This window comes from Primulina tabacum, chromosome 2, assembly GCF_025594145.1.
Source record: "Primulina tabacum isolate GXHZ01 chromosome 2, ASM2559414v2, whole genome shotgun sequence".
Classification (NCBI taxonomy): domain Eukaryota; kingdom Viridiplantae; phylum Streptophyta; class Magnoliopsida; order Lamiales; family Gesneriaceae; genus Primulina; species Primulina tabacum.
The window spans coordinates 50,316,132-50,342,105 of NC_134551.1; the positions used below are offsets into that span (position 1 = coordinate 50,316,132).

The window sequence follows — 25,974 nt, forward strand, 5'->3', positions numbered from 1 at the left end:
TTTTCGATGTTTGGTTGTAATTGCACTTTCTTGAGGAATCAATAAAATTTATTTCAATCCATTGGTTTCATATTTAAACTTTGAGCAATTACTCTATCATCGTGCTTCATTTGTTTAGTCTCTATTCTGCCATCAACCTTAGAACTTTCTTAATTGTAGGAAATGGACGGACGACCAGTTAGAAACAATCGCAATCCTCGCTACAGGCAACCGCAACAATAACCGAAATGATGAGGATACACAGCAACAACCACCACAACCACCACCAGCAGTTGGCCTCAGTCAGGTGGACTTGATGGCTATAGCCACGATTGTGGCAACCACGCTACAAGGGTTAGTGAATCCTAATGCTAACCAGCCGCCGCCACCACCTCCTGCTTAGAATGGAACTAAGCAGCACTATGAGGCTCTCCGAAGAGCAAGAGTCCCTAACTTCGATGGAAGCTCCGATCCAGAGGTCGGACAGAATTGGATGAAAGAGGTGGAAAATCATCTTCGATTACTTGAGGTTCCACAAGGGATCAGAGTAGATGTGATTACACCTTTTCTTGTGGATAAAGCTGCCAAATGGTGGGAAGGAGTCTCACCAGCTATGTTAGAGGTGGGACCTATCACTTGGCAAAGGTTCCGAGAGGCATTCCTGAGGCAGTACTTTCCAACAGCAGTTCGAGTGCAGAAGCTGTCAGAATTTGAAAGCTTGGTTCAAGAACCAAACATGACAGTGGTGGAGTATTCATCCAAGTTCCACTCATTGGGAACTTACTCCCCAACCATCATGGGAGACGAAGCCTTGAAGATGCATCGCTTCAAGAAGGGATTGAACAGCCGTATTCAATCTGCCCTTGCTGTTATCGAGCCCAATAGTTTTGATGAATTGATGGGAGCCGCCATCAGGGCTGAGAATGACATCAAGAGGCGTGAAGGCGAGAACAAACTAAAACGTCCTCAGCCAAGCCAGTACCAATCGGGCCAGCAATTCAAGAGGCCTAGGTTTTCAAGCAACCAATTTACCAGTGCTCCATCCAAAGGAACCACTTCTTCTCAATCAAACAAAGAAGGAGTCAAGTGCCAAACTTGCGGATTCACACACACTGGTGAATGTCGTAGGAATTCTGGAGCTTGTTTCCGTTGTGGAAAGATGGACCATCGCATTGTTCAATGTCCTCTTCCAGACCCAAGGAACGGACCTAGCAGGAGGAACAACTCCAAAAAGGCCTAAGGAGAACAAGCCAAATGCTTGAGTTTATGCTATCACTCAAGACGAGGCCGACAACTCAAATGATGTCGTAGCTGGTACCATTCTAATCAATAATATAACTGCTTATGTGTTATTTGATTGTGGTGCTATGCATTCATTCATGTCTAAGAGATTTGCCAAGAAGTTAGGAGCTAAGCCTGATAACTTAGAAGAATCATATAGAGTAGCAACTCCTGCTAATCGAATTTTAGAAACTCGCACTTTATATCGAAATATTGGTGTTCTCATAGAAGATCAGAATTTCAAGGCAAACCTAATCCAACTAAACATGGTGGAATTCGACGTAATTCTTGGGATGGATTGGTTAGCCAAGAATCATGCTTTAGTGGACTGTCATGGAAAGACGGTAACCATCCAAGCTCCACACCAAGAGAAACTTTTATTTCATGGCAAGACAAAAGAACGAAAGACTCTTCTTTCTGCTTCTCGAACTTGGAAAGCCATGAAAAGTGGAGAAGAAGTTTACCTGGCTATGTTAAACGAGGTAAAGAAAGAAGGAACCACACTGACACTAGAAGAGATTCCAGTGGTACAAGAGTTTCCGGATGTCTTTCCTGAAGAACTGCCTGGCGAACTTCCAGAATTGAAAGAACTCAAAGAGCAACTTCAAGAGTTGTTGGATAAGAAGCAGATACGACCAAGCGCATCTCCATGGGGAGCTCCTGTCCTATTTGTAAAGAAGAAGGACGGAAGCATGAGAATGTGTATTGATTACAGAGAGCTGAATAAGATCACAGTCAAAAACAAGTATCCGCTTCCAAGGATAGATGACTTGTTTGACCAACTCAAAGGAGCTTCAGTCTTTTCCAAGCTTGACTTAAGGTCAGGCTACCACCAACTGAAGGTCAAGACAGACGATATTCCGAAGACCGCCTTCAGAACAAGATATGGACACTATGAGTTCATGGTAATGCCATTCGGTTTAACCAATGCTCCGGCAGTATTCATGGATCTCATGAACATGGTGTTCAAACCATTTCTTGACAAGTTTGTTGTGGTATTCATCGACGATATTTTGGTATATTCATCAAGTGAAGAAGACCACAAAGAACATCTTCGTCTCACCCTCCAGACACTGAGAGAAAAGGAACTGTACGCCAAATTCAAGAAATGCGAATTCTGGCTAGAGAGCGTCGCATTCTTGGGACACATAATATCAGCAGCAGGAGTATCTGTGGACCCTAAGAAAGTCGAAGCAATCTCAGATTAGCCTAGACCAAAGACTGTGACAGAAATTAGAAGTTTCTTGTGATTAGCAGGCTATTATCGAAAATTTGTTGAAAGATTCTCTTCAATAGCCATACCCCTCACAAAGCTCACACAGAAGAACTCTAAGTTTCAATGGAATGAAAAATGTGAGCAAAGCTTCGAGACTTTGAAAAAGAAACTTACCTCCACGCCAGTGTTGGTATTACCGATGGAAGACAAAGACTTCACAATCTACAGTGATGCATCTAAAGAAGGTTTAGGATGTGTACTCATGCAAGAGGGAAGGGTGATTGCATACGCATCAAGGCAGTTGAAGCCGTATATACAAAATTACCCAACGCATGATCTCGAACTAGCTGCAGTGGTATTCGCACTAAAGATTTGGAGACATTATCTTTATGGAGCCAAGTGTGAGATTTTCACCGATCACCAAAGTCTCAAATATTTGTTCACACAAAAAGAACTAAATATGAGACAAAGATGATGGATCGAACTCATGAAGGATTACGACTTGACAATAAGCTACCATCCAGGCAAAGCCAACAAAGTAGCAGATGCTTTAAGTCGAAAGAATATGAGTAAGGTGATCCTGACATCACTTTCAGCACAACCATGTCTTCGAGTGACAATCAAGATGAGTCAAGATAGAGATTCCGCTTTGGTGAAACTAAAAGAGCAAGTTAAAGAAGGGAAACCACCAGATTTCGAGACGGATAACAAAGGAATCTTGTGGATGAAAGGACGATTGTGCGTACCAGACATCGATAACCTTCGACAAGAAGTAATGTCTGAGGCACATAAGTCGAAATTTTCAGTCCATCCTGGCAGTACCAAGATGTACAGAGATTTGAAGAAAAATTTTTGGTGGAGTGGAATGAAGAAAGACGTGGCAATATTTGTTTCCAAGTGTCACGTGTGCCAGCAAGTCAAGGCAGAGCACCAAAGACCTGGAGGACTTCTGCAACATCTAGAAATTCCAGAATGGAAATGAGAACATATCTCCATGGACTTTGTTGTCGGGTTACCAAAGTCTAGAAAGTCATGACGGCATCTGGGTAATCGTAGATAGACTCACAAAATCTGCACATTTCTTACCTGTCCGCATGACTTATAATTTGGACAAGCTAGCCACATTGTACATGAATGAGATCGTACGATTGCATGGAGTTCCAGCTAGCATACTGTCAGACAGAGATCCGAGGTTTACATCCCGTTTTTGGAAGAGCTTTCAACAAGCTATGGGGACCAAAATTACTCTTAGCACGGCCTATCATCCTCAGACCGATGGCCAAACAGAGAGGACAATTCAAACTCTAGAAGATATGCTGAGAGCATGTGCTCTAGACTTTAGTGGTAATTGGAGCGAACATCTGCCCTTAATCGAGTTCGCGTACAATAATAGTTACCACAGCAGCATTGGAATGGCACCATACGAAGCTCTGTATGGACGAAAGTGTCGATCACCACTGTATTGGAATGAGGTAGGGGAAAAAGCCATTGTTGGACCCGAAATGATCCAAGAAACAGTGGATAAAGTTGCCGTGATCAAGGAGAGATTTAAAGCTGCACAAGATCGACAGAAAAGCTGGGCTGACCTTAAAAGAAGACCCGTGGAATTCGAAGTTGGAGAGAAGGCATATGTGAAAGTGTCACCCATGAAGGGTGTTATCCGATTCAATAAGGCTGGGAAACTGAATCCCAGATACGTCGGACCATTTGAAATCCTCGAGAAAGTGGGAACACTTGCTTATAGATTAGCACTTCCACCCGACATGTCAAGAATTCACAATGTATTCCACGTTTCGCAGCTGAGAAGATATATTTCTGACCCTAATCATATTCTTGAAGCTGGACCACTGTTGGTTGAGGGAAATTTAAACGAAGAGCTGAAATATGAAGAAATTCCGACTCGAATTGTGGATAACAAAGACCAAGTACTGATGAGACGAACTATTCCATATGTAAAAGTACAATGGTCCAATCACACCGAAAGAGAAGCTACTTGGGAGTTGGAAGAAAAGATGCGAGAACAATACCCTTATCTTTTTGAAGATCATGCATAGCCAAGTTTCGAGGACGAAACTTCTCATAAGGAGGGAGGGATGTGAGAACCTGAAATTCCAGCAGTAGCAGTAGCAGCAGCTAGCAAATTTCAGCAGAAGCTAAAAATTCCAGCAGAAGCTAATATTTCAGAAGCTGGTATTTTTCCAGCAGAATGGAATCCAGCAGCAGACAACAGATAAAATCCAGCAGCAGCAGCACGAAATCCCAGCAGACAGTTACTAATTCAGACCATAGCTTGTAACTGAAGCATTTAACACGAAATAAAGATTGTTAATGTCAGATTATGACCTTAATTGGGAGGCTAACAGTCAGAATTTCACCTATAAATATCACCCTCAAACCTCTGAATTGGTTTACCAAAAATCTGGAGTTATCACTTGAAATTAGAGCTAAGAGAGTACATTTTCGAAGCTGTAAAATCCAGTAGCAAGGCAAGCAGATTTCCAGACTTCAACCGAAATTCTTTAAGCAAATTACAGTAAGTGGGCTTATGTATAAATATCTTGAAACCCGTTTGATACTTCTGTTTCTAAGTTCAGTTTCTGTATGTTTGATTTCTGATATATGATTTTGAAGCACTGAAACTCCCTAGTGAACTAATGGTAGGAATATATATTCTGAACATTTCTGAATTCTGATTCTGATTCTGATTCTGATTCTGGCCTCACCCCTTAGAGGAGAGAACATATAGGGGACTGATATCAGTTTAGCCATGAAATTCACTAACATGCTCAGTGCTTACTAATTCTGATTTCTGTTCTGAAACCTGTGATATCTGAATTCTGATTTCTGTTCTGAAAAGATGAGTTTCTGTATATTATTGTATTACTGTTTTTGTTGAAAATGGTTTCGAAAACTGGGAGTTATTCCCGCCCCTGCTTACTGAGTGACAACCATATCACTCACCCACTAAACCCATCTCAGATAAGAACGATGAAGAAATATTAGAGGAGAAAGAGCAAATCCAGTTCTGGGGCTGGTGAAGAAGATTATTGTTTTCAGTTTATGTTATGTTATGTTAATTTCGTTGTATCTGTTAAGGCAATGTTGTGTCTGGTTTTACATTTCCGCTGTAAAACATCAGTATCAGAGTTGTAACAGACAATTGATTTATTTCTTATTATGAATAAAAGATTGGTTTTTGAATTCTATACTCTGAGGCTTGTTGTTGTCGAATGTAAATTTGAGAACAACGCCGGTGTCAACCAACCTCCGTCCCGGGGACGTGACAGTAAGATTCATCTTCGACAATTATTTCAAATTGTTTTCAAAAAAATGCTTCATTAACTTTGTGCTAACTTTGCAGATATAATTGGTTTTGTCAAAAACGTTCGACCACTTCGTAATTTCACGAAGAACGGAACAATTGGACATTTAAGAGATATCGTCCTCATGAATGAACGGTTATTGATGATAAACGGTGACTAAATACACCTACAAAAATCCTTTTCTTTGCTACTGTTCTTTACCCATTTTCAGGTGCACACTTTTAATGGTTATATTTTCAACAGGTACGAAACTATACATATTGGCTTGTGGGATGATTTAGCTATCAATGAAGGCCAGTTGATAAAAAAAATGAGGCTCTTGCTCCTATTGCGGCTATATGCAACCTCAGAATGCAAACACACAATAGTTATACTAACCATCGACTCTCTTTATTGTTTCATCATGCCTTACAAATAATAGCTTTCATTTCTGCTCTCGATGTTAGATGTTTCTCAATTGAAATCTACACCAACAACATATGTTATACTCAATCCACAATGCTCCAGAGCAATTGAACTTACCGAATGGTAAGATCACTTTTAATATCTCTTCATCGTGAAGCATTGCATCTATTTTTAGCTATGTTTCAAGCTCATATTCTTTTGCGCCGAGCTAATATATGTATCTAAAAGAAACGATTCTTTCGCGTGTCATGTAGAAGATTTAGAACATTTATATTTTGTTACTTAATGATATATTCCCGGTCTTCATTTATGTTATTACATAACGGGATATAAATATCAGGTTGCACGCGACTGACACTATACATGGAGTGAATGAACTTTGGACCAAGAAAAAGTTTGCTGAAGCAGTCGAAGTAACTCTAGAACAACTTGCCAAAAAAAGGAACACGCTGACTGAGGTATTATTTGTTTCAGATTCATTGCATCATATTAACCACTTCTTATATCTTAACTATGAAATCAACGAATACTACTACTACATTACTTCACATAAAGTATAAAAATATGTTGACGAGTTTGTACGAAGCAGCGGGGAAATTCAGCTACTGACTTGGTCTATCTCATTTCTTATATACTTGCGTTTATCAATTCTATTTTAACTATTTAATTTACATTATAGATCACCAAGAATAAGAACCAAATTTCTACATACTTTCATTAATTCTTCAACGTTTATGATGAACCTTGTTCACTTATATCAACTTTGTGCTCTCGAAATATTATGCATGAAAATATAAAACATCATAAAAAAATATATGAACAAAATAACTAAATCTGCTCTCTTTTTTTTTTAGAACAACTACTACAGTGTTCAGGGAAGAATAAAGAAGTTCGAAAACAACTCATCTCTATTTTATGATGCGTGCAACCATTGTAACAAATCTGCCACAAAGACAACAAGTGGAATGTCTTGCCCTGACTGTACAAATATACCCATTGAAATAGTTCCAAGGTTTTAATTAACTCTACTTTCAATTTTTGTTAAATATATCCTGATTACTACATACAATGATGCGCCTATTATATACGATCTCAAGTATAAACTTAGTGTGTTTATTGAAGATGGAACTTGCATCGCAAAAGTAATTATGTTTGGAGAAATTGTTACAATGTTCATTGGCTGTCCTGTTGAAGAATTCATCAAAACCCGCAATAAGGTAGGAAATAATACGTATAAAATACGTTTACTACTTATCAGAAATGAAAAAAACATTTTTACATCATCATATCATTTGCAAGTATGTAATCTAATGTTTATAAATCTCACATATGGTGCAGGACATCGATGATATCATCACTCCTAACATAGAAAACCATAGATTTCTGTTAAAATTGGACAGGACTGTCACAAACAGTGAAGACATGGTTTCAATAATTGCTGAAAGTGTTCAAAAACCACGCTCGATTCACTCCAAAAATATCCCAACAAAAAAACAGAGATCGTTAAGACGGCTAAATAATGCAAGCAAAGATAGAGCAAAGAGCTACGCTTCCACATCTTCGAAGAGAAACGTTCCCATTACAAGTGAATCACATTACATCAATATAGAATGTGAGGACGACGAGCTTCTTAAGGAGTATACAAAACGAATTAAGCGACGGACTTCATGCAAAAAAACGAACATTGCTTCTATGACGACCAAATAAAGAAGACGTTATGAGATTTCTTATTGTATTATCAACACTCGTTTAACTTTTTTATAGTGCTCGTTTCACTTTTTATTTAACTACTTTTTATACTCTTTGTCTTATTGGTATGAATTCAGCATCTCATATAATATAATTAGTTATAAAAATATTTTGTTCTATTGTCTTAAAAAAATCTCGGTTTTCTTATTATCACACGTGCAACACATGTGCATCTTCCTAGTATATAGAAATAAATCAAGTAAGATATTATCATTTATAAATAAATCAAGCCTAATTGAGAGCAATGTCCACAACTATGGAGCTATACATATCAAATGGTGTACATTTTTGAATAAAAGGGTGAGTGGACGATGATCGAATAGTGTACATTTTGAATAAAAGGGCATAATTTGATTATAAGTTGAGTTGCACCATCTTTTTTTGTACAAGTATGGTTGGAGTCTACAAGGTGGGGGCACATACAGCCAATATTAGTAGAAGTACAATCGAGCCGAGTCGAGCTTTAATAGCATCCTACTTGAACTTGACTTAAAAAAAATTCAACTATCAGAGTTCGAACTCAAATCGAGTTACTCACCCCTAATTCTCATAATATATAAATATTCTTTGGGAATCTGAAAACTACTTGGTGCTTTTGCTGATCTTGCTTGCCATTGGTGATTGGAGAAATTGGGCATCTTTTATTTTATAATATTGATTTACTCTGTATTTTTTTTTTCCTTTTTTAATTTGAATTTGAATTTATATTGAAATTATCGTGATCTTTATTATTGAAATCTCATTATTTTATGTGCTAATGTACCCCAAAACCGTTATACAAGTTTTTTAAAATTAATTTATGAGCTGAATTAAATAAATATATTTCTAAATATCCTAGTGATCAAAAAAGATATTTTTATTTAACTCAGATCAAATAGAATTAAAAAGATCATTTAAAAAAAATAAGTGATCAAAATTATTTTACACCTCAATTGAAAGCAGGCAAGTGTCCCACTCTGAGTTGGATCCCACCATTTTCCTACCACCTTAAAATCTCCCCCATCGAACCGTTAACGTTAAACTTGTTTTTTTGTATTCTCTGCAACTGGGAGAAATGGGGAGTTTCGAAAAGCAAATGAAGCACAGAGCGAAGGAATTGAAAATATATTTCGTGAAGGGATTCAAGATAGCGGGCGATTCTTACAAGAAGGGTTGGCATAAGATCAAGCACATCAGAAAATGAACACATATATGTTCCAAGTTCTACTGTTCTAGTATTTGCTTTTTAATATTTTGTTTGGTTTTAGTGTGGATCATTGATTGTTATGAGAATATAATTTCTGGGATTGTCTTCAATTTTTTGGTTGGTTTTCTTTCCATAGATCTAAAAAGTAGTTTGATTCTTTCCTTTTCGTTGCTGTTTGTGGTTTGCTGAATTACTTAATATTAAGATCTGCAAAATGCTTTCTAATATATTTTGAAAAATTAAAAATAAAAGAATTAAACACAATTTGTTGTGGAAAAGCCTATATCAAAAAATTTATATTGTATATTAAATTTACAATATAGAATTATATTTTATACTACAATTCATTTTTTTGTTTTGTTTTGAGAAACTACAATTCATAAACTGTGCGTGCATTACTTGAAACAAAGAAAGCTCTAGTTTATACGTGATCGAAGCTTTGTACAAATATACACAAGCCTGCCCATAAAAGAAAAAAGATGTACGCCTATACAGCCTATGCATATACAGATTCCTCAATGATGAGGAGTGCATGAAAGTAACTTGTTTAATTCATCTTCTTCCATGCCCATCAAAACTGCGAGAAGCCCGTTACATTCATCGCTCTTCCTTTCCCTGGACGTGCCGACGATTTCTGTACTCTCTTTTGGTTCCAATGCATCTGATGCTTCTGTTTCTTGGGGTGGGAGCAGGGGTTGGCGTGGTGATCTAGGCTTCTTGACATTTTCCTTGAGCTTTCCTCTCTGTTTTCCTTCTTCCCCAATCATACTCCGCAGGTTGACGATGTCCTCGTTCCGATGGGTGTATACAATACCTAAATGATTGATCAGAGAAAAATGAAGTCAACCAATTTATTAAAAGGAAAAAGATTAAAACAGTTTTACATTTTGATTATTATTATAATGAAAAGTTGCATATTTATCGTTGTTGACAAGCACCTTACCTACATAAAGTGTATATATGAACAATTGAATAGCAAATGAAGCGATGCAACCGTCGGTAAAAATGGAGCAAGATGGAATTTTTAGATAAATAAATTTCTAAACGACGTGCCAATGAAGAGGTTAAAAAAAATGACATTCTGCAGTGTATTTCAAATACATATGGAGAAATCATTTTTTTTAAATGGTTGTTCAGGTCTATTTTCCTAAATATCCCCGAGCTTATAACCTCTTATAGAGGGTTAATTAGGAAATCAACATTTGCTTATCCTAACGAAATCATGTTAGTTTCTTTTCTCTCGGAGATAGTAAAACAATAGATATGAAAACGTTGTTCATTCATATAATTTTGTTTTCATTCCATTTATTTTGTGGCAGAAAAAGAGCTAAGACAGCAGAAAAAAATTACAAGGAAAATGAGTAAACTAACCAAGATCTTCAAGCAGTGGCGTCGATGTGGTCTCTCTCTTATCACCAAGAGTAATCCCTTCACATTCTATTAAGCACTCATCCAATATTTCTTTCTGAGGGTGATCAAAAGATATCCCAAGTTCGTTTAAATCAAGTTTTGTGCTATCATGCTCTTTCTCTTGATTTTCATGAGGTTCCACAATCTCACTTGTGAAAATCTTATTAGAGAGGTCGCGGAACAAATTGCAGATTCCAAAAAGTTCACCTTGAAACTCCTTGCAGTCCTTTAACATGGAATTTTCAAGTTAGTCGATAAAAAGGATTAATTGTAAGCTGGATTTTGACAAAACTATGAAAGGGAAACTCTACCACTTTACCTGTACACCTTCAAAGTAGCGCTTTTCCATTTTCCCGGAAACGGCAATATTTGATAGCTGTTGTTTATATATCTGCCTCAAGTAGACAAGTTCTTCAAGAGAACCGGCTGCAAGAAGACGGAAAACTGTCACATGTCGCTTTTGACCAAAACGAAATGAACGATCTTGAGCTTGTAAATCCTGAGCAGGATTCCAGTTCGGATCAAATATCACTACACGATTCGCACTAACAAGATTAAGTCCAAGACCACCAGCCCGAGTAGAAATCAGGAACACCTGAAGAAATAACTCTGATATTTTCGTTTTTGAAATCATGATATAAAATGTCGAGTATAACAGAAACTTGTTGGAATTCAAATTTGAAATAACATTCCACATTCCTACAAGTTAAAATTCAAATAATGCGTGAAAGCTCCGATATTCCTCAAGTACAATGTATGGACAAAAAGTTAATGTTCTAATTATCCTGTCAAATAAAATATTCAACACTCAAGGTACATGATCAAACATTGACCTGTTTGCTTGGACTTGAATTGAAATTATCCACAAGTGACTGGCGCAAGCTAGTTGGGGTTGAACCATCGAGCCTTGAGAAGGTATAGCCTTTGCGTATAATGAACTTTTCAAGTATATCGAGCATCCTGGTAGACAAGAGATACTTTAGTAGCAAACAACATGCCTTTGTTACAAAACTAAAATAATTAGTGTTTCAGCTAGAAAACTAACAGAAGGACAATGCATAGAGATTGTACACATAATAGAAAGGTCAATGCAATGAAAGAAAGAAAGAAACTAAAACAAGGAAAGCTAATTTTGACTATGAAAATAGAGAAAACTGTAATTGATTACCTTACCGAATAACTGAAGAGAAGAATCTTGTCGCCCCTAGAAACCCATGAGTGCATCAATCTCTCCAACGCCCTCATTTTTCCACAATGTTTGACATCACTCAGGCCCATGAAACTGTCATTTTGGGAACTACCTCCCACTAAATTGATATCGGTACCAAACACTGCGGAAGCAAATTCTGAATCTTTTCTTTGCTTATCTCGTTCATCCTTTGAGTTAGGCTTGATGAGCTCCAGGTGATTGCTTATCTAAATAAATGAAATGAAAGAAGATGAGCGCATGGAGGAAGAAACCTAAATAATACTATATAATCAACATTTTCCACCATATATCAACCAGGATCATCAAAGAAGTCCTTAGTCGCCATCATTGAGGGCTGAAATAGAACGTAGAAATTTCAATAAATAGCTTCATCACATTTACGCTTTCTCTAACCATTAAATGAGATGGATAATTAAGGAGATAGAAGTTAGGATTGGATGTACATATCATCTTCCTTGACCCTGCTACACAATTGTTTTCTTAAAAAACATATACGAAGTTCACACTGGTTTTATAAGCATGTGATCTCAGTGTCGATGTGAAAGCATAAATAAAAGCAAGAGAAGCACAAACCATACTGGATAGAATATATTAAAAACAAACACCTGCTGCAGCTTCACGAGGCAAGGGAGAACAAGGCAAAAGGGGCAAGAATCACAACCATCTGGATTGTCCCTGTGAAGATAAGGCCAAAATAGACCGTTTGGAACAGTTCTTTTGCAACATTCAGCTTGCTTGAGAGGGCTCCCGCAGCTACATGGAAGGTCCTTATTAACGAGGCACTCGATATCAGGTAGCTGCAGTATCCTCTGATAAACCCGTTTTTGTAACTCACTCATTGCACAGAACACGACATTATCTTCCTTTCCCATCATAAGATGCCCTATTGTTTCTTCTTTTGTTCTTCTTAGCATATACTTTTGCAAAACTGACACCAGGTGCTGTTTTCGCTCATCAGCAACTCGGACAAATCGCTGCGGAGCACTTGACCTCTGGCCATGCTTAAGAGGTTCATCATAGAATTCCCGAAAATGTTCCCGTGTCCCCAAACAACCAGGTGTTACCCAGTCAAATACATTGAATAATTCCATTAATTTGTTCTGCATTATAGTACCAGTAAGACCATAACGTTTCATGGTTTTAATTTTTAAGCATGCAGTATAAAGTTTTGATTTCTCATTCTTAAGCCTGTGTGCCTCATCAACAACCACTATCTCCCACTGGATGTCCGACAAAATGTTTCCTTGTATTCTATACGTGTCAAAGCTACTTATAAGAATCTCAACACCATGTGCTTCTAGTTTGTCTATCACTAAATCCCGATTAGGTCCATGATAAACCGAAACACTAAATGAGGACCAACGTGAAAATTCACTTTCCCAGTTGTGAATAACAGAACTGGGGCAAATGATTAGTACAGGGCCATTCTTCTTTGAGCGATTTCCCTTGTCCGGTGTTGGGTCAGAAGAATCTGCATCTTTGCCACATACGGCAGCCAAGAAAGCAATTGTTTGAATTGTCTTTCCCAATCCCCTAATGCATGCAAGTTGAATAGATTAAAAAAGGAGATACTAAAGGAGGAAGAAATACTAGTCCTATTTTTTTATTTTTTGAGAAGGCATGGGGGTCATTTACAGGATCACAACGAAAAGAATAAAAGGAACCAAGAAAAGTAAGAATTGCATTGGTGACAAAACCGTGCTGAATGAATGCCAAATTACAGAACTCCTAGAAACTTACATGTCATCTCCTAGAACTCCTCCATGGTTGTTGCTATACAACTTGTACAAAAACTTCACTCCTCCTCTTTGATGTTCCAAAAGTCTAGAATTTATAGATGCAGGAACCTGTAAAAATTTAATGAAAAGGAATTAACTAAGTATTAAAATTCCAAAGTTGGCCTGGAAGCACCACATGAAAAATATAACAGCGCATATATTCATAATAAAACACATATGCCACCTTCTAAAAACTTGGAAAATTCATTATTTGTGTTGGTTTTCACAACTAAGGGTGGAAAACAAATTGATTTGGTTCCAAGCTGGCTTCAACATAATTTGATCATTGTAAGAAAAAATGAAACTTGAACTACTTGAACATATTTGAAAACATTTTTTAGCCAAGTTCAAGCCCAAATTGTATTACTTGATAACTCAAGAGGATATTCGAATCAATAGTTTGCTAACATACTTAAAACTACAAGACCTCCAGCATGAATTTTTGTATTAGGGTGATAGAATTTTGATAATTAAGTCCGGAATTCAAACTCTTAATTGAGCCGGTCCACCATTAGGAACAAGAGGAAACCTCCTAAATTTCGGAGTGGTGAAATAAGAAGAACAATCAATTTTTTGGAAAATAAAAACATAACAATAAAAAAAGATCGAACTTTAACAAGTGGTCACGCTCAAAATACCTGCACGGCCTGAATTTCACCGGGGGCAGAGAGAACGAGAGGCTCATAGGGTCCAGTGATATCAAATTGACGGAAAGACTCCAATTCGGGATTTCGTCGCAGTGTAAATTCCTCGTGCTTTTGCCCATCACCACCATTGTTTTCACCTCTGGGACTGGAATTGACCTCTTTTTTCAAACTTTTCGGTTGGGTTTGTGGGAAAAGAGCGTCGTCGTCCCGAAGGCGCAAAAGCTGCCTGGAGAGCGAGGATTTGGGGGGCTTTCTTGACGAAATTGTCGATCCAATCTGCTGAGAAATTTTCGAAGAAGAAGAAGAAGAAGCGGAGGATGATGTGCAAGGTTTGAGGGCCTCTTTGAAAGCGTTGATGGACATGGGAATTACAAGAAATCTGCAGAGGACAAGTTTGTGTAGATCGCAATGCTTCTGTCTTCCTTGTGAATTTAATGAACTGCATATATTTCATGTTTCCAAATGTACAACTTATTATTAGTTAGCAAAAGGTTGAGCTGTCTCTTGTGACGATGTCACGAATTTTTATCTGTGAGACGAATTAATCTTATTGATATTCATAATAAAAAGTAATACTAACAGCATAAAAAGTAATTTTTTTTCACGGATGATACAAATAAGAGATTTGTCTCACAAAATACTACCCAATAGACCGTCTCACACAAGTTTTTGTCGAAAAAGTTTGGTCGTAAGAAGTTAAATCTAAATAAATGAATATGATATTTTTGAAAATAAATAAAGTTTCGAACCATAAAGTAGATAAATAATAGATACCAATTCAGTAAAACTCAGACGGTCTAATATTCAATTTTTAAAGATAGATATTTAATTTAGGTTATACATGAAAAAATATAACTTTTTACACCAAAAATATTACTTTGAATTGTGAATCCTTCTCACGAATAAATATCATTTAGATCATTTCACAAAAGCCCTACTCATAACACATACACACACCAAGCACGAACAGCCATCGTTATACATCCTTCGTGTTAAAACGATCACATAGAGCCATTAATCCTCAATCGAGGGATCGAATGTTGAGAAGCATGTGAGTTGGAAAACTAAAGGATCGATAAGTTTGAGAAAATAACGAAGAACTTTATTCAATTCTTGATAAGATAATTACAATCAGTCATGTTTATAGATTCCTACAACTAATGAACTATTGACAAGTGGTAGAAAACTGTTGAGAGGTTATAACAAACTAACAAATCAATGAGCTGTGAAATCTATCCACTAAATCTTGCTAAATATATGGGCCGAGACTTTTGTGGACTGAAGTGGTCTTGGGTTTGAAATTATAATATCATGCTTTGGTGTTGGGCTTGATATTAGATCCTTGACTTGCCCCCTCAAGCACAGTGGAGGTTGAAGAACACACACTGAGCTTGTCACGGAATCGAGTAAACACATAAGCAGATAATGGTTTGGTAAGAGCATCTGCGACTTGATCAAACGAAGGAACATATTGAACACTAAGCTGCTTCGACAACACTTTCTCTCGAACAAAATGAAGATCCAACTCAAGATGTTTAGTTCTAGAGTGAAGAACTGGGTTGGCACTAAGAGAAATCGTGCTCATGTTATCACACCATAAAACAGGAACTCTAAGCTGCTGTACTTGAAGTTCTTTTAACAATGATTGAATCCACAGTAATTCAGAAGCCGCATTAGCCAAACTTCGATATTCGGCTTCAGTACTAGATCGAGAAACAACATGTTGTTTCTTTGAGCTCCAAGCTATTGGCGAATTACCTAGAAACCAACAAAAACCTGAGGTTGAACGTCGATCATCAGGGTCATTCCCCCAGTCCGCATCACAATATCCAGAGAGCGATAGACAAGAAGAAGGACTCAGGTGAATACCAAGATGTAAAGTGCCTTTGATGTATCGAAGAATTCGTTTTACAGCTTTCCAATGAGTGAGAAGAGGAGAGTGCATAAACTGGCAGACTTTATTGACGCTATAAGCAATGTCTGGTCTCGTGATGGTTAAATATTGTAATGCTCCAACAGTACTTCGGTATAGAGTCACTTCTTCAAACGGATCACCATCCTTGACAGAGAGTTTAACACTCGTGGACATAGGTGTTGGCAAAGGATTAGCTTGATGCATCTTAGTTTTCAAAAGTAGATCTTGTGCATATTTAGACTGAGAAAGAAACAACGAACAATTGGAATTCCTCTGTACTTCAATGCCCAGAAAATATGACAGATTACCAAGATCTTTGAGAGAGAATTGAGCATCCAAATCATGAATAATCTAATGTATTTGAACTTGATCATTTCCTGTTATGACAATGTCATCAACATAGACAAAGATATAAATAGCAGATGTAGAAGCAATTTTAATGAATAAAGAGGAATCAGCGCGCGATGTGATAAACCCCAGAAGCTGAAGAGCAGTTCGTAATTTTTCGAACCAGGCACGGGGGGCTTGTTTGAGCCCATAAAGAGCTTTGTGTAACCTACACACAAGAGGAGTACCACCACTTTGAACTTCGAATCCAGGTGGTTGCTGCATGAACATAACCTCAGTAAGAGAGCCATTTAAGAAAGCATTATTTACATCTAGTTGCTTGATATTCCAGCCACGAGAAGCAGCAAGAGTTAACACAATGCGAATAGTCTAAGCCTGGTGTCTGCGAGTAGCCTTTCGCTACAAGTCTGGCTTTGTGTCGAGCAATAGAACCATCAGGATTCGTCTTGAGTTTAAACACCCATTTACACCCAATGATTGGAGCGTTAGCTGGGGCTGTAACCAAGGACCAAGTTCTGTTTTGAATGAGAGCATTGTATTCGGAACTCATAGCCTTGATCCATTCAGGATGCTGCTGGGCTTCTCTTACATTCTGAGGTTCACATGAAGAGGTCAAAGAAGCACCAAAAACCTTTGGCTTAAACACACTTGCTTTAGACCTTGTAACCATATGATGAGTATTCACAGGAGAAGAGAGACGTCTGTTTTCTTCAATATTAACAGGAGAATTCAAAGGAGCAACAACAGATTGAGTTGAGGTAGAAAGAGTACCAGAACTTGATAATGGACTATACACAGAGGTAGGAGCAGATGGACTTAAAAGGGAAGTAGAGGACTGAGGGGGTAGAGACTTTGGGCAGAAATAAAGGACATGCCACCTTCGATGAGTCATCATTTCCGTTTGGAAAACTAAAGGATCGATAAGTTTGAGAAAATAACCGAAGAACTTTATTTCATTCTTGATAAGATAATTACAATCAGTCATGTTTATAGATTCCTACAACTAATGAACTATTGACAAGTGGTAGAAAACTGTCGAGAGGTTATAACAAACTAACAAATCAATGAGCTGTGAAATCTATCCACTAAATCTTGCTAAATATATGGGCCGAGACTTTTGTGGACCGAAGTGGTCTTGGATTTGAAATTATAATATCATGCTTTGGTGTTGGGCTTGATATTAGATCCTCGGCTATGTTAACAATCAGATTCCACATTAAAAAACATTTTCTTGAAAATGAATTTAGAACAGTAGTTTGTACTCATAATTTCGGATAAAAAACGTTCTTACAATAATCCAAAAAACTGATCAAATTTTCACTATATTGATTTCTCATTTTCTCTTATATTACCAGAAAAATAAAGTATTTTAATTTCAGGAAATGGACAAAAATTAATTAAGATGTCAAAAATCTATAAGGATTATTTTTTGTTAATTAATTTACCACTAAGAGATTTCGATCTAAATGCATGCATGCCCCTTTTTTTACCAGCCTGCTAAACGGGTTACGAGAATAATAGTGATTACTCCTTTGACCGAAAAAAAAAAATCAGAAATTAATGAATCGTGGAGTGTACAAATGAAAATTAATTAAAATTCATGAACATATTAATTATGGGCTATTATGACTTTAATTTATAAATACTAGGAGTCACGTGCATATGCGTGTGAAAACACAAATTCAAACAATTTCGTATCTATTTTTTTAAGTGTTCTAAAACGTGTCAAGCGATAAAAGATGATCACCCACTATCTATTGTTTAGATGTTTAGGCAGCTGACTAGGCGATTTTTTTTTTTTACCTAAATATCTAATTTTTGGTTATCTTTGTATTTCTCCGAAAATTATTCTATATCGGATTTAAAATCAATAGCATATTTTTTTCTCTTTGTACGATACAAATTGATTGAAAAATATTTCAAACAATTTTTTTTAAATAAATTAATTTTTTTAAAAAATTCCTATATATTATATTAGACATCCACCTAATCGACTTCTAAAAATCAAGACGGTGAGGACGGCCCAGTTACTAAGCGGCGCCTTTTAGAATGATGGTTTTTTTTACCCCATTTTGAATACTAAAATTAAATTTACGCATTTTGAAAACAACCAATTAACTCTTAGTTCCTTTTTTTTCCTTCTTTTCTTGTTTGGTCCAGTTTTAATGGTATTAATCGATTTTTTCTATAACTTCAAAGTTCAAACTTAGTCAGCCTTTTTCTATTAGATTAGATTTATCGAAAATTATACATACAATCATTGCTCAGTGCATCGCATAGGTAAAAGAATTTTTAGTATCTAAATTTAATCACGTTTTTTTAAATGAAATTTTATGATTTTATCTCCCTTTTAATTAATATTTTCAGATATATATACTGATCTTTCAAATGGAAAAATGTGGTAAGAATTTTTTCTTAAAAAAATGCTTGCTCAGTCTTTAATTAAATTAATAACATTGAATTCAAATTTATTATGATTTACCAGTTTCTTTGCCCTGGACTTTAATATATTTTACTGAAACACGAGATTGATGTCCTTATTTAATAACGATTGCAAGGAAATAGGCCACTCCCTCTTTGACTGCAGTTTAAGAGACAAATTGCATTCAATTCATATTAAAAATTCCAACATACGGTTTAGATATCGAGGAAATAACATTTGCATAGCATCCGATTGGGTTTGCTCGACTCTACTCACATAGGTGTAGTGTCTTAAAACTATCGAGAAATTGACACATGTCAACTTCATGCAACTGAAAAGTTGACACATGTCATAATTTGACACATTTTGACACTTGTCAACTCCTCAGTGATTTTAGAACACTACCAATGTGGATAGGATCGAACAAACGGATTGATTAGTATTGCTCAAGATTAATCTAGGGCAATGAGATCTTTCCAAAGTTTAAAAAATAGAGTCAAATTTATGTATTATTTTGAAATACTTTGCAATATTGATTTAAATTTTTCAAAAAACAAAAGAAAAGGTAGAATTAATTTAAAAAAAAAGGAAAGACCGAAAACAAAAAAATCAATGGTCACTATATACAGTAACGCCAATTATGTGGTTAATATTTTTAAATGATAATTTATATAAATATGGTACATAATAATAATACTGATATTTGAAAGGGGGAAGAAAGTAAAATATAAAACAAAAATCCTGCAATATATTTCTCAAGATCTCCACGATATTTCTATAAATAGCCATCGATGATCCATATTCCCATGAAACCTCACCTTAACCTTCAAGAAATCTCTGTCGTCTCACTATCCTTTAATTACTTGAAAAAATTTATTTATTTTTAATCCATTTTTCTTTTTGGCAGTGGATGAAGCTTCCTTTCTGTATGGAAATGGCGTCTCGAGTGATGAGCCTTGTGTTAGTGATTTGGATGGGATGTTTGTGTTCATCGCAGGCGTATACGTTCTACGTTGGCGGCAATGAAGGCTGGATTACTCATCCATCCAATATTTCTTACCATAGATGGGCTGAAATGAATCGTTTCCAAATCAACGACAGTCTTGGTACGTACTCTCCATAACTAATTTTACGAATTATATCTATATATATATATATATATATATATATAATAGTTATTTGTATTTGTGATCGTTTGGAACTGATATATAATACAATGTTTTGTTAAAATTTGCAGTTTTCAGGTACAAGAAAGGATCCGATTCTGTCCTTGTTGTGACAAAAGATGACTATGAAAGATGCAACAAGGACAGTCCACGACAAGTATTCAAGGATGGGGACTCCAAATTCAAGTTCGACAAGTCGGGCCCGTTCTTTTTCATAAGCGGCCGTACACAACACTGTGAGAAGGGGCAGAAGCTTGTCACTGTGGTCCTCTCCGACCGCCACCACAATGCTCCACCTTCTCCGTCCCCAACCCACTCGCCACCAATGAAACCACCGCCTTCCCACTCTCCACCACCTCCGTCCCATAATGCTCCTCCGCCGCATCTCCCCTCCGCCCCTTCTCAAACGCCTACCCATTCACCGCCACAAAAGCCGCCACCTTCCCACACCCCTCCTCCTTCATCCCACATTGCCCCCGCACCGACTCCACAACCTACACAAGCGCCGCCGCCTCATTCTACTATCTCCGCACCACCCAGCAAAGCTCCTCAGACCTCCCCAACCAGATCACCAATACCAACCCCATCCCTTTCCCCCAAGAACCCTCCACACTCGCCGTCTCATTCTCCATCCCCATCTCCACACCATCAAGCCCCGACACCATCTCCAGACGCTCATTCACCGCCGCCATCTACACCAAAGACACCTCCTTCACCTTCTCCAGCAGTTCATCTTGCACCATCAACGTCCCCAAAAGCTGAATCTCCAAAGAATGGCGAGGGTGCACCTCAGCCAGATGTGGAGAATCACCACCACCCTGCACCTTCGCCGCATGCAAGCTCACCTGCCTATCCTCACCATGCTCCGGCGCCTGCACCATCGGCTGCACCAGGCTTAAGCGCTTCGTTTTCTCTGCTTGTTGGGATTTTCCTTTTTGCTATCTCTCTGGTTTCTGCAGGCTTTGTTTGATCGAGTTATTTTAGATATGATGATCTAGCTAGTGTTTTGGATTAAATTTGATTTATGTTTCATTGTAGGTTGTTTTTTAGGGCAGCTTTTGGTATTTGATTAGTGGTGTTCTGTTCTCGTTCGATTTTAAATTGAATTTCTTGCGCTCTTCTTATAATCGATGAATTTCAAATTTCTTAACTTGTTTCAAATGAATATCTATGAAATTTTAATAGTTATTGCAACGAAGTTCAGATTATGTCATTTGAAATTCATACTTCAAATTTCATCGTAGAAATCAAATTTATCAATCCTATTGTAACTTTACTGAATTGTATATTATTAAATCAATGAGTAGATATCTTGTTAGACGGTTTCATGACGGTCGATTCTACCGATATTCACAATAAAAAGTAATATTTTTTCATGGATGACCCAAATAAAAAATTCATCTCGCAAAATACGACCGGTGAGACCGTCTCTTTTTGCCTAAATCAATTTAAAATTCTTATATTCTTTTGATCGATATTATTGTGGTGCATAAGTTCTTCATGGCATCGACATATAATTCGTTGTAATCGAACATATAATTTTAGATGCAATTATGGATTGTGGTGACTGATATAAAAAATTTATTTACACCAATGTTTAACTAAATGTTTCTTGGACGTGGTGTTTATATTATGTACTTGAGTAAAATTAAATTTCTAATTAGTATCATTTGGCATACGTTGTTTGCATACTCAAATATTTCATATTATAGAAAAAGTAAATTAAAATAAAAGATTTTATAATTTTTTATACGATTTTGGTTTTTATAATAATTTTTAAATGAGAAATGATATGATCATTTCAATTAAGATCATATTCAAATAGATTCATTTGTTGATAAATTTAAGATATATATTTTTTCCTTAATAATGAATATTAAATAAATAAGGAAAAATTTGTATTGATATCATTAATGTAGGTGTAGAATTCATATTCATCCATCACGTTTACAAAATTAAATTTTATTTTGCAAACTCAATTGTTTTTTGTTAATTTTATATGGGTACAAACTTGTTTAATTATTAAATTAAACTTGTACCAACAATCACACTAATTATGAGAAAAATGTTAAATAGGGAATTTTTTTTAAAAAAAATATTAAGTATTCAATCGTTTGCCACTTAAGCATGTACAATAAATGTATTTTTTTTTATTTTTTGAAAAACCGTAAAGCGTAGTGATCAAATTTTAAACTTAAATGAGATCATTTGGATGGGCTAAAAGTACTAAAAAAATGTATAATTAATTATTTCTCACAAATCTTCAAAAAATTACAATAAAAATTAGGTGATTATCTATTAGTATGTCATACTTATATTTATGAAATTTATTAGTTATCTATAAATATATATTTATAAAAATATATTATTTTAAAAATTAAATGAAATGTTTTGTTCGTAAAAATGATTGTTTAATCGAGCTTAAACACTGCCTTATAGGCTTTTAGAACATTGCGTATAAGTTTATCCTTGATCAATTTATTTTTGTTGGTAATAGCAACAACCAAAATTTCGGGTTTATTACTCCATATTTTATATTTTTAATTATTTCGCTAATTTTTTATGTAATTAACAATTAAGTTGCAAAACAAATTATTATTGGATCTACTTAGTTTTCAAAAAATTAGCTATTTAACATTTTCTCATAAATGTTATTGTCCATATAATCTGAATTCAATAAATATACAATCACTGAGATAAAAAATATATTTAGACTGATGTTTAATAAAATGTATCTTGGACTATACTAATATATGTATTTGCAATCAGAAATAAATCCGCGTTGGATGTGTCTTGGACGATAAATTATATCTATCGATACGCTTAAAAAAATTTATTCTGAAAAAAAAAAATTAAAATTAGTGAAATAAAAAGTATATAGATTATTTTTATAATAATGTTTAAATGAGACATGATAAATTTAAGATATTAGATTATTTTTCTTTAAGAACGAACATTAATAAACATAAAATAAACATAAATTTGATATTAAATAAAAATATATAAATAATCATAATATCAAAATTTGTTAGCATAAGGAAATCAAATTTAAAAATCCATTATAAATATATTAATATTGCCCACTCTTCTTTTTTTTTTTCTTTTTTTTTTAAAGTGAAAAACATTGTACTCACAGATTGGCCTGGACTATCAAACTAATAACGATTTCGGCCCATTCAAAATGTGGTCATTTCTTGCTAGAGAAGTACAATCACCTTAAAGATGAAAGAAAAAATAAAAATAGACCATTTTTTAAAATATATATTTATATAATTGTTATTGTCTATATATCCAATAATTGTTCAATCCTCTCATGTCCCTTCTGTTTTCGGGGCAACAACGACGGCACAGCGAATTCATAAGGCATACAAAAATAGAGAAAAAAACAAGAAAGACAGAACTTGTAAATTGCAGACAATGAATAATTCACAATTTCTGTCGTTGAACTATAATTCTTGTATATATAATGTAAAGTTTGCAAAGCAAAACATGGTCGATATTTTCATTTAGTCATAAATTTACCACTGTCAATTACGAAATGTGTAAAAACGACAGTACTATTATTATGCGTTGAATAAATCCAATGACCTCTATTACTGTTGTCGAAAACATCGAATTCCATTTGCATTCGATCACATCGTTGTTTTTACCTTTTTTTTCACGAGGATCATAAATTCAATTTGTTTATTAAAGCAACCTCAATAATTCAACCACATTTGTTCTACCATAAAATTATTGCTTACATGAATTTCTTGGCGAAAAGGAGAATGTACACACATTCATCATTTATCAAGATATTACATTCAATATTCTATCGTGTGGTACAGCTCTTGGATCAGTGGGCCCGCCTCACCCAGTTTATTACATGCAATATTTTGAGTTGATGATATTATTATTATTACTATTGTTTTTGAAAATAAGTGTTAAAATTATCGAACGATGAAAATAAAAGTTGTAAATATTGAAAATTAGTGTGTGATGATGTATATAATTATATATTTATTTTTGTATTATTTCCAAAGAAATTCTATAAAAAGGTCTCTCAATTTATGAAGAAAACAAACAATTGAGTAGACAAAATTTTATAATATGTGTAGTTTAATATATTTTTGAGTTTGAGATTTTTAATTTTTATCGTAAACTTTTATTGTCAACAATTATAATATATTTTAAAGACTTTTAGTTTTTGTTCCTTGTTTTTTTTTTCTCCAGGAATATGTACAGACTATAAGCATTATTAGAAAGATTTTTTAAAAAAATAAAGGAGAAATAGTATTGGATCAAATAAAATTTAGTGATCGTATTTCTTTTAAAATTAATAATGTAGTAGACATTTACATACATATTATGGTCTTCGAAACGAAATTTGTATCTTCAGAAATTAATAATATATACTTTTATTTAAAAATTTTAGTTTATTATAAAATATTGCAACTCGAGAACCATCGGAACTGATTGCGCAAAAAATTTAACCTCTTAATTTGCTTGCGATATCCTATATTTTCCAAGGTTCTAAAAAGCGTGAAGCGCCCCGAAGCACGGATGTCGAGCTCCAAGCTTTTCAAGCTAATTAGCACTAGGAATTAAGCGTGAAAAAGCGTTTTTATCTTTAGTGTAATTGTAATTATCTCAAACCAATAAATAGATAAAATAATACATAAATATGATAAATTTAATTCTGATGCATTAATTCTTATATTTAAAAAAACAAAAAAATCTCAAAATTGCAATCTTTATTTGTTTTTTGCAACTAGACCACATTAAAAATTACTAGATATTTGTCAAATCATTATCAAACATGCTTATTCATAATTAAAATTTAAAAATAAACATCTAAATTATAAACCTAATATATTATTTTAAAATAAAAAGACATAACTTCAAAATAAAAATTTAAAAATAAATACATGCGATTAAATGTACTTAATCACACTTAATTAAACACCTTAATTATATTTAATTCGGTCAAACTACAGTTTAATAGCTTTTTCAGCTTTTCGAAGCGGAGCGTTTTTGTCGAGCTTCAAGCTTAAGGGTGTTCGCTTAAGCGGGCTTTTTAAAACGCTGATATTTTCACATAAATAAAAGCAATTTTTGTTTTTTTTTCCCCTACAAAATGCAAGAATTTTCGCCAACAGGGATCTGTATTATTATTGTCGTGTTTCCCACTTTCGGATTTTATTTTTTAGGGTAAACGATATAAGGCTCGGGAATTTTCCATTCATGATCGGGAAATAATAAAAATAAAATCGACGGTCAAATTTTTTTTAATAAAACATGAAGCTATTATTAAGAAATATCTAGAATAAGTACAAAAAAAATATAGGTGCGTATACGTCTCGATCACTAGATTTAACACGTGGGGACAATTTCTTTTATTAAATATGTGTCCACATTATATATTAAGTCAACACACGAGAAATAAATCTTCATCTCTATAGTTAAAAATTTGTGTTGAATTTAGTCACATTTAAATTGACTAATCTAAAAATTGTTTTACATTCCCTATATCCACATGTGTTTTTTAGAATAAAGTTTGGTATAAAACATTGAAAATATGGAACAAATATATGATATTTCATGATTAAAAATGTTTTAGATTTGATACTGATATATATACTTTTTGAGTATCCAAACATGTATAACAAAATTTGATATTAATGACGTGTTTTTTCGGATGAAAATTTGGTACACAACTTTAAAAATTTGGTATTAATATATGATATTTGAGTATTAAATATTCAAAATCGGATACTAATATATGATTTTTGAGTACTCAAACTGTCAAACATGTGTAAAAAAGTTTGCTACTAATATATGATATTTCAGTATAAACTCTTTCAGATCGAGTACTAATACATGATATTTGAGCACACAAACAATTATAGTAAGTATCGATATTAATATAGTGCTTCTAATTTTATATCCAAAATTTTATC

At 34.8% G+C, this 25,974-nt stretch overlaps 2 protein-coding genes across 2 annotated transcripts; one reads left to right on the forward strand and one right to left on the reverse strand.

The window, feature by feature from the left end:
* Window positions 1–9,545: 9,545 nt before the first annotated feature.
* Window positions 9,546–14,626, reverse strand: LOC142535580 (switch 2). The gene is made up of 8 exons (XM_075641822.1): window positions 14,176–14,626; window positions 13,500–13,606; window positions 12,365–13,292; window positions 11,718–11,965; window positions 11,383–11,509; window positions 10,869–11,144; window positions 10,511–10,775; window positions 9,546–9,953 (listed from the first exon to the last, which is right to left on the reverse strand). Exons 1-8 carry the CDS (start codon window positions 14,545–14,547, stop codon window positions 9,655–9,657), a joined length of 2,622 nt encoding a protein of 873 aa, XP_075497937.1. The 5' UTR covers window positions 14,548–14,626; the 3' UTR covers window positions 9,546–9,654.
* Window positions 14,627–19,683: 5,057 nt separating this feature from the next.
* Window positions 19,684–21,089, forward strand: LOC142538022 (uncharacterized). Its single transcript, XM_075643466.1, has 2 exons — window positions 19,684–19,975; window positions 20,107–21,089. The coding sequence occupies exons 1-2, from the start codon at window positions 19,780–19,782 to the stop codon at window positions 21,003–21,005; spliced, it is 1,095 nt and encodes a 364-aa protein (XP_075499581.1). The 5' UTR covers window positions 19,684–19,779; the 3' UTR covers window positions 21,006–21,089.
* Window positions 21,090–25,974: the final 4,885 nt, after the last annotated feature.

What these genes read in the sequence shown, in the direction of transcription:
- LOC142535580 (XM_075641822.1), bottom strand. Translation starts at nt 14,547, where the DNA reads ATGTCCATCAACGCTTTCAAAGAGGCCCTCAAACCTTGCACATCATCC. An exon ending in GTGAAATTCAGGCCGTGCAG is followed by an intron (nt 13,607 to 14,175) that starts GTATTTTGAGCG and finishes AAATTTTTACAG; the next exon opens with GTTCCTGCATCTATAAATTC. An exon ending in ATTCAAGTCCAAGCAAACAG is followed by an intron (nt 11,145 to 11,382) that starts GTCAATGTTTGA and finishes TTATTTCTTCAG; the next exon opens with GTGTTCCTGATTTCTACTCG.
- LOC142538022 (XM_075643466.1), top strand. Translation starts at nt 19,780, where the DNA reads ATGAAGCTTCCTTTCTGTATGGAAATGGCGTCTCGAGTGATGAGCCTT. An exon ending in CCAAATCAACGACAGTCTTG is followed by an intron (nt 19,976 to 20,106) that starts GTACGTACTCTC and finishes TAAAATTTGCAG; the next exon opens with TTTTCAGGTACAAGAAAGGA.